This window comes from Vespa mandarinia, chromosome 3, assembly GCF_050613455.1.
Source record: "Vespa mandarinia isolate Hongniang chromosome 3, ASM5061345v1, whole genome shotgun sequence".
NCBI classification, from domain to species: domain Eukaryota; kingdom Metazoa; phylum Arthropoda; class Insecta; order Hymenoptera; family Vespidae; genus Vespa; species Vespa mandarinia.
In genome coordinates this window covers 8,307,501-8,325,000 of record NC_140812.1, presented here as the reverse complement: position 1 = coordinate 8,325,000, position 17,500 = coordinate 8,307,501, and the positions used below count along the sequence as shown (strand labels likewise).

Sequence of the window (17,500 nt, the reverse complement as noted above, 5' to 3'; positions counted from 1 at the left end):
AAAGGTTAATACGAGAAGAAAGAATGTCTAAAGATACGTATGTATAAACTGGAGATTGTTGTTGTATGAATGCCAAGGATTCATTAAAGGCAGTAATTAATAACGAAAATGTGACACCCAAACAAAATAGCCACGTTGTATATCATTATGAAAGTTTTCTCAGCGAATCGGATTATCGCCCGAGAGGGATGACTATTATTTTTACGATAATATTGATAACAAAATACGCGCGATCGGTAAAAGGGAAGATAAAATTAAAAGGAAAAAAGGAAAAACAAAGAGAAATAAATTTTGTAGAAATAATTAGAAAAGGAAAATGATTAATTATAAAAAGATATTCATGGGCAAAAGATGTGAAAGGGGAGAAAAAAATGAAAGAAAAATGAATTCGACGAGAAAGAATTAACAAAGAAGAAAAAGAAATTCTGTATTTAGTGTTACTGAAAGAATAAGAAGAAGAAGAAGAAGAAGAAGAAAAACAAGAACATTGCAATTAGTATTAATAAAAACAAAAAATAGAATCAAAATGTCTGTGAATTAATTATTATAATTCGATTAAACTGATCGTCTAATTAATTTAACACGTGACTCGATTATAAATATCACAAATGTGTATTCCGCGGACTCAATTATCCAATATTCTATATATTCGCCGTATAAAAGTTTCGGCCATTATTGCAAGATGTCTCACAAGTTTCTAAATACCATTGGAAAAAAGAAAGCAAGTTTTTTAACACGCGCAGAATTGCAAGAACGCATTTAGAATATATTTCGCGTATGCGAGCAAAAAACCGTGAATGCGGAAATAAGATGATAACGAAAAGGAAAAGAGAAAAAAGTAAAAAAAAAAAAAAAAAGAAAAAAAAAAAGAGAAATATAAAAAATATAAAAAAGTACAGAAAAATCAGTACAAATCTTATGCCACTGAAACATACAGGACACCCCTCGTATTAAATATTAATCTCCTCCCAAAATAACATTCTAAACGTTCAAAATATAATAATTAATATATCTGGATAAAAAATGACCTTAATAAATGTCTTACAAAAAAAAAAAAAAAAAAAAAAAAAAAAAACAAAGAAAAAGAAAAAAATAAAGATGAGAGGGAATTAGAAAGGGAAAGGGAAGGAAAGGAAAAAAAAAGCAAAAAAGAAAAAAAAACAAAAAGAACGTAGTAAAAAAATAATAAACTCACAACGCCATCAGGCGAGGGTTCTTCAAATCCACGAAAAGCTGGCATGGCCGCCGGTGGCGTCGTTCTCATGTCCAATGGCAACCAATCACTTCTGGAGGGTGAATTACCGTGCACGGATGGAGACATATGTTTGCCACCCCTCGTACCTAATCGCGGTCTACCACGACGTACCCTTCGCGCTGAAAAAAATCACAAAAAAATCGGGGTAGGCATTAATAATCGATCATTTTATTTATTAACCTCACTTTTTATATTTATCCACCACATCTCCTCCCCTTGAAGTTCGTTAAATATATCGAACTTTCGAACTTTTCTTTCCTTTTTTTTTTGCTTTTATTACATATCTATATCTATATATATATATATTTTTTTTTTTCTTTTTATTATACTATAATATATGTGTATATATATATTTTTTTTTAAATTCAAATCGAAAGAGTTTTCTCAGCGTTCTGTAAAAAGTTTATTCACGAAAAATTTCTCGTCTCCTCTCTCTCTTTCTTTTACTCATTCTCTTTTATACACATTCTTGAACTCTTTTTCTTATCATTACCATAGTTTCAATGATATTTCTTTCTTGAAAAGATCGAACTTTTCTTTTAAAATGTAAAAGCATTCATAGATGATATTCAAAGTTAGGAGTTAGAAAGACCGTCGAAGTTAACAACGATTTCTCTCCTTTCTCTTTCTCTCTCTCTCTCTCTCTCTCTTCCTCTCTCTCTCTCTCTCTCTCTTCCTCTCTCTCTCTCTCTCTCTCTCTCTCTCTCTCTCTCTCTCTCTCTTGTTACGAGGTTTGAAACAATGTAGTTGTTGTTTTTGGGATGATAACTATCCACAGAATGTCGTATAAGAGATTAACAATGATAAAGTATATATATATATATAATGTTTGTCTGTGCTGAGATTCAATAGATACGAATATATATACATATATACAATCAATGTATGTATATATGTATAAATGTATGAATGTTATATATATATATATACTAGTCATTGAATACATTTTCTGTAAAATATTGTCAGTTGTAAACGTAGCCAAGGGACTTTCTCCAATTCAAATGTGTCCCAGTAATATTTTTCACATTCGCATATGAAATCGTATTATTGTATATCGTTTATTCATGTTAAAATTGTGATCGTTTATTTATATTAAATCTACGAATGAAATTTAAATGAGTATGAGAAATCGATGCATTTATTTATATACACGTTTCTACGTAAAGCGCGTATGACATGTGTTTTTATGCTTTTTATATTCGTATATATGGGTGCGCGAGAGCACTTGTGCGTATTTAATTTTATTAAATATTGATCACAGATGAAGTTCACGTGGTTTTAGGAAAGTTTGATATTGGTTAAATAATTTTTTATTTTTTTCAACTTTGTTGTTTCTTTTTTCTTTTTTTCTTTTCCATTTTCTTTCTTTCCCGCTTTTTTTTTCTTCTTTTGTTCGTTCATTCGTTCATTTTTCTCTTCTTCCTTTCTTTCTTTTATTTCTTTCGTTTTACCATTTTACGGACTTTAACCGAGCTCATTGTGCCACCCACAAACTTTTTTCATTATCGTATTATATTACGATATAAGTATATAGATATCCTTTTTATTTTGTTTTATTTTATTTTATAACGATAAAGAGGAATACTCGTGAAAATAAAAAACAAAGAAAGAAAAAAGAAGTAAATAAATATATCCAACGGTAATATGACCAATGAAAAGAATATTGAGATCATTATAAATAGTTATGAATTAATTAATATATTTCAAGTTATTATTGAAAAGTATTCTTATTTCTCAATGGTATTTATATTTTACAATTAAAATATTATACTTATGAAATATGCTCGTTTCTTTTCTTTTCATTTCTTTTTTTTTCCAATAGTTCGGCATAAAAAAGAAAAGAAAAACATAAAATTGATTTTGTTTAAACATTGGTATAATTATTAATTAATATTAAATCGCTTTATATATATATTATTGTTTATATATAATATATATATATATACAAATAAAAACTTGGTAAGTATTTTTTTAAATGACAATTAAAAATTAGATTATAATACGATAATTAACTTTCAATTGAAGTTAATTAAAAATTGATTTAATTTAATTAATTTAATTTAATTTAATTTAATTTAATTTAAATTAACTTTTTCTTCATTCTTTTCCATTCGTTTCCCTTATTTTTCCAAAATATTCTCTTGCAAAATAATTTATCATTAAAAATCATTATCTTTCTAATTTATTTAAAACAATATATTTATAAATTATTATTATAATATTATTATTTATAGTATTTTAAATAAAAAAAAAAAGAAAAAAAAAAGAAAAAAAAATAGACTCCAGGAACGAATTGAAAATCAATTTCAAGATAAAATAAAGGAATAAAAAAGAAAGAAAGAGAGGTTAAATGAAAAAGAGAGAGAGAGAGAGAGAGAGAGAGAGAGAGAGAGAGTGAGAGAAATAATACGAAAGAAAATTAAGTATATCTTCAGTAAAATTCAAAAAGACAGGAGAATAGGCAATGATCAAAGTTCGTTCGAGCGATTACACGTTGTAATTAGCACGCTAGATAGAAGAATTAGACATGATTAAAGGATATACTGATATAGTCTTTTCTCTCTCTCTTTCGTTCTCACTTTTTCCTTTCTCTTTCATTGGCAACCCTTTTATTTGACCGTCAGTCTTATTATCGAGAGTTCCGCAATCAAGCGGATTTCAAGATATCCAATGTAACAGAATCTCTCTCTCTCTCTCTCTCTCTCTCTCTCTCTCTGTCTCTCTCTCTCTCAGCTTTTATTTTACAGATTCACAGACTCTTTCAATTTCGACAATTCTCATCCGAATCCATTTTTATTCGTTATTGAAATAATACGGACCAGTCGTTTCTTCCTTCTTTCTCTCTCTCTCTCTCTCTATTTATCTATCTATCTGTCTGTCTCTCTCTCTCTCTCTCTCTCTCTCTCTCTCTCTCTCTCTCTCTCTCTCTCTCTCTCTCTCTCGGGTATGTCTATTCTAATGAATTCACACGAATTCGAATTCAACGTAGCGAAATATATCCGTTACGTTTTTAATAATAAAAGGTAACAAACAAACGGAACAAAACAAAACAAAACAAAAATGGGCATTTTTAATTGTTATAAGCATTACACAGGGGTTAGTTAGATAAATTTTTTACGGTTTAGCGATTGTGTATTCAATAAATAGAAGGTAAAATAAAATAAAGTCAAATAAAATATTTTTAATAGTTCGTAGCGAAGTGGATTCCTTTTTTTCGTTTTTTGTTCTCTCTCTTTTTTTTTCTCTTCTCTTTTTCTTTTTTTTCTCTTGTCTTCTTTTTTTTCTTTTTTTTTTTTCCTTTTTTTTTACGAGAACATTGACAGCGACGCCAAAGCTTTTCATCGGGAGATTTTTCTTTTTCTTTTCTGTTACTTTTCTTCCTTCTTTCGATTTATTTTTGCCGTTTATCATTTTGTTAAAACTTCTTTCAGATAAAATATATAGATATATAATACCGATAATGAGCAACGAGACTGAAAATAAATATAAAATTAAAATGGAAGTCAAACGAGGAAACTTTGTCCTCATTAAAAGTTACTGTTTGATAAAGGATTTATTTTTTGAAAATATATCTTTAGAAAAATAATACAATATATATACATATATTCATATATACTTTTTATTGATATATTATATACACACATATATATATATATACACACACACACACACACTATGTATATGTTAATATACTATATATTATATATATGAAGTATATATCAATAAAAAATATGTATATATATTTTATTATTTTTTTATATATCAATAAGGAAATAAACTTTTTATTAACACTTATACTATATATCAAGGAAATATCTATAAAAAATAAATATATATTTTTTGGTTTCAATTTATTTTCAATCAAATGCTCTTTTATATTTAAGTATATACTTAGTATAATATTAATATATATATATATACTTAAGTATATATATATATATATATTAAATATATTATATATATAAATATATACAAACAATAAAAATAATTCGATGTCATAATTTTAAAGACTGTAAAAACCTGTTCGTACATTCGTTGTGATAATTCATGCGGTCAAAGGACGAAAGAGAGAAAAAAAGAAAGAAAAAAAGAAAAAAAAGAAAAACAAAAAAGAGAAATAATATAATCGATAAAGGCACTTCGAGAGATGAAACGAAGTATTCGATTTGATCGAGTGAAAATGCCATCATGTTGAATTTCGAGATTTGCGGTCAGAAGTATCCTCAAACTGAATGCCATCGTTTAATTAGCCGATGAAAAAGTGATGTAATAGAAAAAAAAAAAAAAAAAAAACAGAAGAAATTACGCGAAGCAGCAAATACGTAGTATCGATTTTTTTTAAGGACATATTTCAAGGACACATTACACGATACTATAACTAAGTATTTTTCCTTTTTAAATTATTCATAACTGGTTAATCGTTAGTCATTAAGAATTATTAATACATTAAATACTTTCAATTTAATTTGAAATTATGCGAATCATCTTTTATAAATTACAAATTAATAGTATAAAATTTGTATAATTTATAAAAGAAAATTATAAAATGTAATGCCAATTAGAATAAATCAAAACTGACTTAAGATTAAAGAACATTTTCTTAAGAAAATTATTTATATTCATATATATTATATATTTCAATTATATATATATATTAATTTTTAAAAAAAAATGTCAAAAGAAAAAAGATGTCATATCTATCAACATTTTGACGAACGTTTATTGTCGAAAGGACAACGCGAAGTAGAATAAATAAAAGAAAAAGAAAGAAAGAAAAAGAAAAAGAAAAAGAAGAAAGAAAGGGAAGAAGAAGAGGAGAAGGGATGTGGAAGATAAAAGTAGCATGAAAAGATGAAGAAGATAAAGAAGAAAAGAAAAAAGATGAAGAAGAAAATATAATAAGATAAGAGAAAGAGAGAGAGAGAGTGAGAAAGAGAGAGAGAGAGAGAGAGAGAGAGAGATAAAATATATATATAATAAGACGATAAAGAAGAAATTATAATAAAATGATGAAGAAAAAAATATAATAAAATTATGAGAAAAAAAAAATATAATAAGATGATGAAGATAATAAAGATGAAGACAAATAAGAAGAAAACTAATGGGAAGAAAATTACGGGGAAAAATCTAATAAGCGCGAGAACAATAAGACGAAGACGAAGAAGAGATAGAAGAAGAAAAGAATAAGAGAAAAAATAATAAGTTAGGTTAATGAGAGGATGAAGATAAAGATGAGGAAGAAGATGAAGAAGAAGAAGAAAAGAATAATAAATTATGAAGATAAAGAGGAAGAAGGAATAAGAAGATAATGAAGTTAATATAATGACGAAGAAGAGAAATAAAAAGCAAATGGAAAAAAAGGAATGAAAAGTAAGATGACGAAGAGAGGAATAAAAATGAAAAGAAGATGAAGAGGAATAAAAATAAAAGATAAAGAAGCGAAATAAAAATAAAAGCGGAATAATAATAAAAAAAAATATATATATATATATATATATATATATATATATATAAAAAGTGATAAAAATAAAAACGAAATTTTTTCGATTTGACAATTAAATAAGATGGTAATATTTAATAGTTTATATTTAAACAAATAACATCGGTATTGTTTAGTGAAAATATTTGGTTATTTATATTTACATAAATAAGAAATTTTGTATCGTGAATAATGTTCGATATCTTACATCTAAATAAATTAACATCACGTAGTAATTTTTTTTTTTTTTTTTTTTTTTTTTTTTAATATTTCCTCTAATATTTAATGTCTAAGCAATAATAGCACGCACAGCAATTAATGGCTAATGTCTTAGCAATAATGGTATTTCTTTTTTTTTATATTGAAAATTTTTTATTACTTTATAACTAAAAAAAAAAAAAAAAAGTAAAAATGTACGTGAATAGAAACAAATTTTTACATCTTAATATTAATCTTGTTTTATTGTAAAAATGTTGAATATTTCTTATCTAAATAAAATAGAAAATATATATATATATATATATATAGAGAGAGAGAGAGAGAGAAAAAGAGAGAGAGAGAGAGAAAGAGTATTTTATTCATTAAAACAATGTTTAATACTTTAATGTCTAAATAAACAACGTTAAAACTTTCTATGTTGTTTGTGTTTATCGGAAAAGAAGAAGAAAAAAAAAAAGAAACGAGGAAGACAAAGGGGAAGAAATTAAGAAGAATGATAAGAAAATTGAAGTCAAAAAAGTAAGAAGAAGATTAAAAATAAAAACATTTTAGAAAGAAAAAATAAAAAAAAAGGGGAAGAAACTTGAAAGAAAAATAATAAGATTTCAATCGGAAGAAAAAGAAGAAGAAGAAGAAGAAGAAGAAAAGGAAACTAGAAAGATACTGGACAGAGAAAGGGAGGGTAAAACTTGAATGAAAAATAATAATAAATTAGAAAAAAAAGAAATATAAATATTCAAGACTAAAGAAAAAGTGTACGAAAGAAAGAGTACTAGAAAGACACTAGATAATGGAAAAAACGAAGAAGAAGGAACTAGGAAGAAAAGATAAGAAGATTCGAGTCAAGAAAAAAAGAAAAAAAAAATAGGAAGACACTAGATGGAGAAAAAAAGAAGAAGAAAGTAGGTAACAAAGGAAGAAGAAAGTTAAGAAAAAAAAAAGAAGGAAAAAGAAAAAAAAATCGCAGGAAACTACAAAGGAAAAGTCTCAAGATGGAGGAAAAAAGGAAACAAAAGAAGAAGCAAAAAAAGAAGAAGAAGAAGAAGAAGAAGAAGAAGAAATAAGAAAGTAAACGAAAAAAATGAAGATGAGGAAGAAGAAAACAATGAGAATAAAAAAGGACGAATATATAGTCATAGACAAGTAATTGGAATTTGCTATGACCTTTGGATTCCAAGGTGGAAAGGTAGAAAGGTCGTTCGTTCCATAGAACATTCTGGATTTCTCGAAACATCTCGTATCAATCAATGATCCCTGCCACGTTCGCATACCTATATAACATTACTCGAATGATAGTAGCATATTGAAACTAGCTATGCCCAGAATAATAGGAATATACAACAGCAGTTGCGCTTCCCGTTACGGCTATGTAATATTCTAGTCCCTCTTTGGACTATAGATTCAAACATTATATCGCTCGCAGCATATTCAGATCGTATTACATTGATCTAAAATTATCTCGGACATATATTACTATTATCATTATAATAATAATAATAATAATTATTATTATTATTATTATTATTATTATTATAAATCCTCTCTCTCTCTCTTTCTCTCTCTCTCTCTCTCACTCTTTCTCTCTCTCTCTCTCTCTCTCTCTCTCTCTCTCTCTCTCTCTCTCTCTCTCTCTCTCTCTCTCTCTCCCTTTTTAACAATTGTCTTACGATAGAATCTTTTGACGATCTATAAAATTATATATATTAATTTTATACATATTAATTATATATATTAATTATATATATTAATTTTATACGTATATATATATATATATTATATATTATATATAATATAATATTATCGACCCATATATGTATATATATATATATATATATATATATATATATAAGTGTTAATAATATTATGATGTATATATATATGAGGGTCGATAATATTATATATATATATATATATATATATATTGGCGCCAAACTTTTCCCATTTATATTTACAAATAATATAATTATATCGATAGAGAGAAATAGAAAGAAAGAGAGACAGAGAGAGAGAGAGAGAGAGAGAGAGAGAGAGAGAAAGAGTGAGAAAATACTATACTTACCATATACTATAGTACTATAAATATATACTTTCTATACAATAGAAGTCTATTATATATTTAATAAAAATAATAACAACTAATTATTTAAGTAATACTATAAATATACTATAGTATAATTATACTGTGATATAATTATACTATGATATAATTAATATGGTTTATTACTTTCGCGTTATATGATATTCTTATAAATGCGATAAAAAAAAAAAAAAAAAAAAAAGAAGAAAAGAAAAGAAAAAAGAAAAAAAGAAACTTGAATTACATAGAGAATAAATTAGTTTCATTCGATTCGCTCTATGGTGTTTCCCTTTCTTTCACGAACTTTTTTCATAAAGAGATTAACATGGTCACATGATTGGATCTAATACAAAATGCCGGACTGAACTTCGTAATAGTACATTTATCGTTGATATGATTAAATTCTCTTCTGGATTTTCGTCTTCATTATCTTACTTTCTTTCTTTCTTCTTCTTCATTTTCTTCTCTCTCTTATTCTTTCTCTTTTTAGACAATAATGATCGTCTTCAAATTATATTATCCGTCTCGAAGTCGATTTAATTATCCATTTAATTACATTAACCTGCTCGTCGTCATTTTAAAATTAGCAAGTTGTTTGCATCGAACGAGAAACGTCTATATACACGTATATATGTATATATATATATATATATATATATATATATATATATATATATATATGTCTGTTATCATTTTCAAAATTTAAATTTCTCTTTAGATTCCTTTGGTACTCCTAGCTAGTTAATTTTCCTACCATTTTCCATCTTCTCTTTCTACTCCTCTAGTTATGAATTATTATTACAATGGTTAAGAAGATAACATCACGTTGTACCGTTCGTTTTTCTTCAATTGATTTATTCTCATCTTTTGCATACTCCTCTAATGATTTTATTAATATCTACGAGTGGTTTATTTCTCTTTCTTTCTCTCTCTCTCTCTCTATTTATATATATATATATATACACACACACACATATGTATTCATCTCTTTCTCTATTTTATCGTCTTAACATTGTTTCCACAGTTTATCGACAAAGTTTCAATTCGTTTCGTTTCGTAACATTCGCAACAGAGGAAACGAATGTTTCATCACATCTTTATTGAGAAAAAAAAAAAAAAAACCGATATTTATGATATCACAGATATATACAGGTATTGTGTATATACGAGTATAGATATATTCAACCGAGTGATGATGCATCGTGTACATCAATATGTCGATTTATAAAATGATGACAGATTGTTCATGACAATAACGAACAGCTAACTATTACACATGGGACGTTCCCATGTAATATCGAATTAAAAATCAACGTACACGATGGTAGCTGCAACAACGTTTGGATTCAAGTTGTTTTCTTTTTTTTTCTTTTCTTTTTTTTTCTTTTTTTTTTTTTTTTTTTGCTTTTCATACTTTTCGATTCTGATTTTTATTTTTATCAGCATTTTTTTTTTCCTTTTCTTTATTTTGTTTCGCTTCATTTCTTTTTTTTTTCTCTCTCTCTCGTTCGCTTTTTTCTTTTCATCTTTTTGCTTGATTGTTCGTTTGTTTGTTTGTTTATTTGTTTTGTTTATTTGTTTGTTTGCTTGTTTGTTATTCCCATTCATAATCAACAACGTTAGCTTCTTTCATGAACGAATTGATTTTTATGAGAGATATTTTGTACATCGTGATTATGAATTTTTTGATGATTACTATGTTCACTTTTTTGTTGTTTTCTTTTTTTAATTTTTTTTTTTCTTTTTTATTTTTTTATTTATATAAATAATGAAATTCCATTCAACACGATAATAATAATTATAATTTTTTTTTTTTTTAACGAAGATGACACCTGAAAAAAATGGAAATTTCATAATTGACCCACTTTCTTCTTTTTTCTTTTTTTTTTTTTTACTTCTTTTCTCCTTAAAATCTCGACAAAATATTTCTCTATTATAAAATGATAATTATGATCTTTCTTTGACAAAGAGATTTAAAAGGAAAATTTTTTAAAAGTTTATATTAAAACAAAAAAAATAAAAAAAAGACTATATATATATATATATATTTCAAAAAAAAGATTTTTTTTTCTTTTTGTTAGAAAACGAATAAAGCTTTTAAACATTATCATCAGGTATCTTTTTAGCTTACAAAGTACATAATTGACGACGAGAAAATGATGACATCGTTGGAGTAATTCAACACGAGAGATTGAGAAGAGACTGAATACAGTGTTCGTTAGTGCACTATCAATCATGTACTTCTGACATATTGGCGCCATAGCATTATTTCTTACCAAAGTTTCTCACATATACATGTTATATGTTATTATTAACAAATACATAGATATGACTCATACATATATATATATAAGTAATAATAATAATAATAATATATATATATATATGACTAATAATAATTATTAATAGCTTAATAGTTTCTTGTATGCTTATTAACACAAAATTAGTAACTGTCCAAAGCTATTAAATGTTATGAATATGTAATAGGTAGTGAATTATTTATGTACAAGAAAAAATTTCATAGAAAAAAAAAAGAAAAAAAAAACAAAAAAAATTTCTTCCATTTTTAAATTCCTCTCGTTTCAAAAATATATAATATGAATTCGCTTTTTCATGCAAAAGATAGAAATGAAGAAAAAAAAAATATATATATATACATATATGATTATATGATTAATAATATATATATATATATATATATATACATATATGATAATATATAATTAATTGTCATCAATTTCAAATGTCAAAACATATATAATAATATATAATTATATATGGATTGACATTTGAAAATAATTTTTTCGAATTTATCTAAATTGAATTTGTTTATTCGTACAAAAAATAAAAGAAAAAAGATAGAGAGAGAGAGAGAGAGAGAGAGAGAGAGATATGTAACATAATATTAAAAAATTTTTTTTCGTATTTATGTACGAATATATAATACGAAATATCTAATACGAGAGAGAGAAAAAAAAAAGAGAAAGAGAGAGAAAAAAAAAAATCGTTCGGTATTCCATTTAATAAATACAGAATCCAACAGATTATAATAGTATGAGAAATATTGTCATTGAAGATGCACGAACGATTGGAATGCCATTTGCTCGTATAACTTATCTCGAAACGATATTGGAGAAGTTCATCATCCATCCATCCATCCATCCATCGAATATAAAATTCGTTCTATCCGCGCGAATCGATTCGGAATTATGTTCCATTTTTTATAATTTCTATATAAAATAATAGTAAAAAAAAAAAAAAAAAAAAAAAAAAGAAGAGAGATACCAAAAGAAAAAAAATTATATATATGTATATAATATTTTTTCGAAAATAAAATACGTTCGGTCGACATATGTCGAGCGAACGTATAGGTCTTTTTCGAAAATAAAAAAAAAAAAAAAAAAAAAAAAAAATAGAAAATGTCCTCTTTCCTTTCTTCGTTCTGTGTTTTCCGTGTTTTCCTTTCCATTATATCACTTGAAACGTGCATGTATGCGAAAAAAAAAACAAGAGAGAGAAAAAAAAAAGAAAAGTCAAAAAGAAAAATTAAACAAATTCAAAAGAATATCATTACGAAAGAAGATTATTGTAAAACGAAAGGCATTGGAAGCACTAAAAAAAAAAAAAAAAAAAAAAAAGAAAAGGAAAAACAGAGAAAAAAGAGAAGAGAAAAGGAGAAAAGAAAAAAAAAGAATAGATAAGAAATAAAAAAGAAAATTATTATAAAATAAAAACAATTGGATGGAGTAAAATTGAAGAAACAAAATAAAAAAAAAAAAAAAAAAAGGGGAAAAAAAAATTAAAGGAAAGAGAGATAAAGGAAAAAAAAAAATAAAAAGAGAGATAAGAAATAAAGAAAAAGATTATTATAAAGTAAAAAGAATCGAATGGAATAAAGTTAAAAAACAGAAGAAAGAAAAAAAGAAAAGGGGTGTGAGAAAAAGCCAGATTGAAAAATAAAATCGAAATGAAATAATAACTATAAATAAAATAACATAAACGAGACGCGACATGAGTGACATTATGCGTTTATCCTGATAATATCCGACAGATAAAATAATAACCTTAGCCGATGATTTCGTTTCTTTGTTTTACCTTTTATTTTCTTTTCTGTTTTTTTTTTTCGACAGAGAGAGAGAGAGAGAGACAGAAGAGACAGAGATGAAGGGTGAGGTAAAAGGGATGAGAACATTTTTATTTCACGTCACTCGAACGGCGATCTCGAAAACTTTTACTCGATAGGAAGCACCGCTGTCAACTTCAGCGATACGCTTCATTGAATCTTTGATATTTCGAGAAGAGAAAGAAAATATTAAAGAGAAAGAAAGAAAGAACGAAAAAAAAACAAAAAAAAAAGAGAGAGAGAAAAAGGAATTAAAATGAAGAAAGAGAAAGAGAAAGAGAGAGAGAGAGAGGGAGAAAGAGGAGAGAGAGAGAGAGAGAGGGAAAGGGAAAGAGTGAGGTGGAAGGAGGAAGAGAGAAAAAAAAATACGAACGAGAATCGATTAAGCGGGAAAAACTTCCCGTTTTAACGAGCTTTTCATGCATCGCTACGAAGGATCAAAGATAGAGGGAGAGGGAGACAGAGAGAAAGAGAGAGATATATAATATCTCGTGGACAGCTGCTGTCCTTTGACCTGTCGAGAAAGGATTGGAAAAAAGAACGAGAAGAGCAACGACGTCCTCGATGAACGACGAATTTTCTCATTTTTTCTCGTTTGGTATTTAGTCGAGTTGGGCGATGAAAAAAGTAAAAGAGAAAGAAAGAATGAAAGGAGGAAAGAAAGAAAGAGAAAAAGAAAGGAGAAAAAGGAAAAAGGGAAGGGAATAAATTCGATCACGTCTTTGAAAATTTTCATTAATTTCTATTATCGTTTCTTGAATATCTTACAAAAAAAATAAAAAAAATAAAAAAAATAAAAAAAATAAAAAAAATAAAAGAAATAAAAAAAATAAAAGAAAATGTATAATAATGGCAACAACAACAACAAATAAAAACAATCTATTTCGAGTCTGTTCCCCGAGAAATCATTCTCTTTTTTTTTTCTTTTTTATTATTTTTTTTTTTTTCTATATTCACGCGACACGTTCGAAATTCGATGGAAACGGATTTTTTTTACATTTCGCTCTTTCTGTTTTGATTTTCATGAAAAAAAAAAAAAACAAAAAAGAAAAAAAAATAAGAACGAAAAATATTCCAAGTCGTATGCGTAAATATATATATATATATATATATATATATATATATATATATATATATATATATATATTTTTTTTTTTGTTTTGTTTCTATCCGAATGAAACAAAATGATAAGAAAAAAAAAGAAAAAATATTAAAAAATAAAGAAAAGAACAATGCATTTGTCCCGTGAAGTTGAAGTTCGATAAAAACGCACGATTTCTTTTTTTTTCCCCTTTCCCTCCTTACTTTTCTTCGGCCCCTTTTTCTTTTCTCACTTTTATCGTTAGATTTCGTTTGTCGTGAAAAAAAAAAAAAAAACAAAAAATGAACAAAGAAAAATTTTTCCCAGACCGTTACGATGAGCGAGAATTATTTCTTCAAATATTCTTTTCGTTGGGACGAAGTAAAAAAGAAAAAAAAAATAAAATAAAAATTTTTTTAATAAAAAAAGGAAAAAAAAAAAAGAGAAAAAAGGGACAATACGACCCAGTAGCAGATTCAAAAATCGAAACACGCGATGCCGTCGTTGAAATTCATTAAAGACGGACTATTTATCTTTTCTTTTTTTGCTTTTTTTTTTTTATTTTTTTTATCTTTTATTATTCGATTACTTCTTTTGTTCTAACTTTCTATTTCTTTTTTTCTCTCGCACAATTTTATTCGTTCGATCCGACGATCCTCTAACAGTGGATCGTTAGAAATAGTTGTTACTTAAATCTCTTGTGAGAAATACATATGTATGTACGTACGTTGGAATTAATTCGGTCAAAATTTATTGACGCATTCCGGAAATAATTTATTTTTACGCGATTGGTGAATATCTAAAGTACGTAGTATACGTATCGTATAAAAAGAAACGATGGCGTATCGTTCGTACGAAAGCTCGATGTGTGAAATCCTCGAGATGATTTTTCTTCAATCTCTTGCCAGAGAATAGTCTGATAATGTTTATTTTTCTCCGCATGATCGTTCCTGTGTTTCCTCTCTCGTTCGAGAAACAAACATATCTATCTTTCTATGCCTCCCATTCTCTCTCTCTCTCTCTCTCTCTCTCTCTCTCTCTCTCTCTCTCTCACTCTCTCTCTCTTGAATATTCAAAATTCGAAGATAAAAACATTGAACTCGACATTCTGATATTTCTTCGATAAACGCCTATCTCGATCTGATTATTATCAAACTTAATAGCTTTCTTTTACTTCTTATATTTCATTTCTTATTTACGAAAAGGAAAGAGTAGAGAAAAAAGAAAAAAGAAAAAATAAACAGAAGCTACTCTTAATCTACTTTATTTTTTGTTTCTTTTCTTTTCTTTTTTCTTTTTTCTTTTTTTTTTTTTTTTTTTTCTTTCTTTTTGATCGATAAAAATTTTATAAACTAATCGATCGATGGGCGAACGCCTCGAAACGAGCAGTTCTCGTTTGAAAATTTTAAATGATAATCGAGTGAATTTTGTTGAAATTAATTAATTTATTTTTCTTCCTGATGTTTCTTTTTCTAATCGGAAAGAAAAATAAAAGTATCGAAGGAATTGGTCGAGAGGGGGGAGGGAGGAGATAGGGAAAAGGGAAAACGGGCGGGAATATTCAATTTCAATTGCTTCTTCTTTTCTGTTTTCTGTTTTCTTTTTTTTTTTCTTTTTTCGTTTCTTTTTTTTCTTCTTTTCTTTTCTTTTCTATCGATCGATATACGAATATAAAAATAGATCGAATCAAAGTGTTTATTCGCTTATAAATATTTTTAAAATAAAATCGTGAGAACAAACATTTTCAAATTTATTCACCATTTTCTTCTTGCGTTGTTTCTGTTCCTGCGAAAACGAAAAAAAAAAAAACGAAAAATAAAAAAGAAACCTAACAGGAACAATCGAATTTTTTCTCTCTATGCGAATTTAAAAAAAAAAAGAAAAAAAAAAGAAAAATAATAATAATAAAACAACGACAACAACAAAAAAAAAAAAAGGAAAACAATAAAAATAAAAGAGATTCATCAAATCTTTTATTTTCATGAAAATTTAAAAATAATATCGAGACACTATCTCGATTGAATTTCCAAATGTATTTAATTCTTCATTTTCCACGATATTAGATAATTTATAATTTAATTTGATATCTTGTTTCTTTTTGTCCCCCCACCCGCCCTTCTTTATTTAAATAATCAAAAAAAAATTTCAATAATCGAAAAAAAAGAAAAAGAAAAATAAGAGAAGAAAATCTAACCTCGTCGTATTCTTGAAAGGAAATCGACGAAGTCGAATAAAAATCCTTGATGACTTCCGCGATTGCAGATAACGTGTGACACGAATATACAAAAATAAAAAAGAAAAGAAGAAAAAGAAAGAGAGAGAGAGAGAGAGAGAGAGAGAAAGATGCAAAACGCATATTCTCATTTATTATCATCTTCCCTTTTTTACGATCTATGTGAAAAGATAAACAGCTGACAAGAAAGCCACGATCCATTTTTTATCAGGAATATAATCGATCGCTTGCATTTCCTACTAAAAAGACGTACTTATACATATATATATTTATATATATATATATATATATATATATATATATATATATATAAATATATATATATATGTATGTATGTATGTACATATATATATATACGATATGAATATAAATAGCTTTCGGACGACACATTAATTCCTGTTGTAATTAGAAATTAATTAAAGTAAAGATCAATATCAAATAAAACGCATTTACATGCGCTGCTGATAGAAAAAAAAAGAAAAGAGGAAAAAAAAAAGAAGAAAGGTAAAGAAAAGAAGATAAAAAAATGGAGTTCCCGTTTAATCGAGCTTTACAAAATAAATAATAAATAAAAAAGAAAAAAAAAAAAAAAAAAGAAGAAAAACAACGAGAAAATAAATAAAAAACTTCGATTCTAATATCGACTTTTCAAATTTCAAATGAAGTTATTAGAAGTCGATGTATTTAATTACATGATACGTAGTCGTGACACGTTTTTCATGTAAATTCTCCTTTAATTAACATATTTTTTTCTCCTGGATCTAACGAACTCTACGAACGTTTCCTTCTTTTTTTTTTTTATTTCTTCTTCTTTTTCTTTCTTTCTTTTATTCTTTCTTCCTTTCTTTCTCTTTAATTAAAACAGTAAATTTTGAGGTTTTACGTTAAAGATTCTTTTCGATAAGAACATCACAGAAAAGAAAAGAAACAAATAAATAAATAAAACTATTTAAAAGTTCACTATGTGTGTATATATATATATATATATACATATATACATACACACACAAACAGACAGACAGACAGACACGCG

General features: G+C 26.3%; 1 protein-coding gene across 2 annotated transcripts in view; it reads right to left on the bottom strand.

The window, feature by feature from the left end:
* LOC118447802 (uncharacterized) overlaps window positions 1-17,500 on the bottom strand; it is a 61,705-nt gene that overhangs the window by 18,656 nt on the left and 25,549 nt on the right. For both annotated transcript variants that reach the window (XM_035880187.2, XM_035880186.2), the window contains exon 7: window positions 1,196-1,374. In XM_035880187.2, the coding sequence (XP_035736080.1) occupies window positions 1,196-1,374 (179 nt within the window). The remainder of the gene's footprint in view (window positions 1-1,195; window positions 1,375-17,500) is intronic.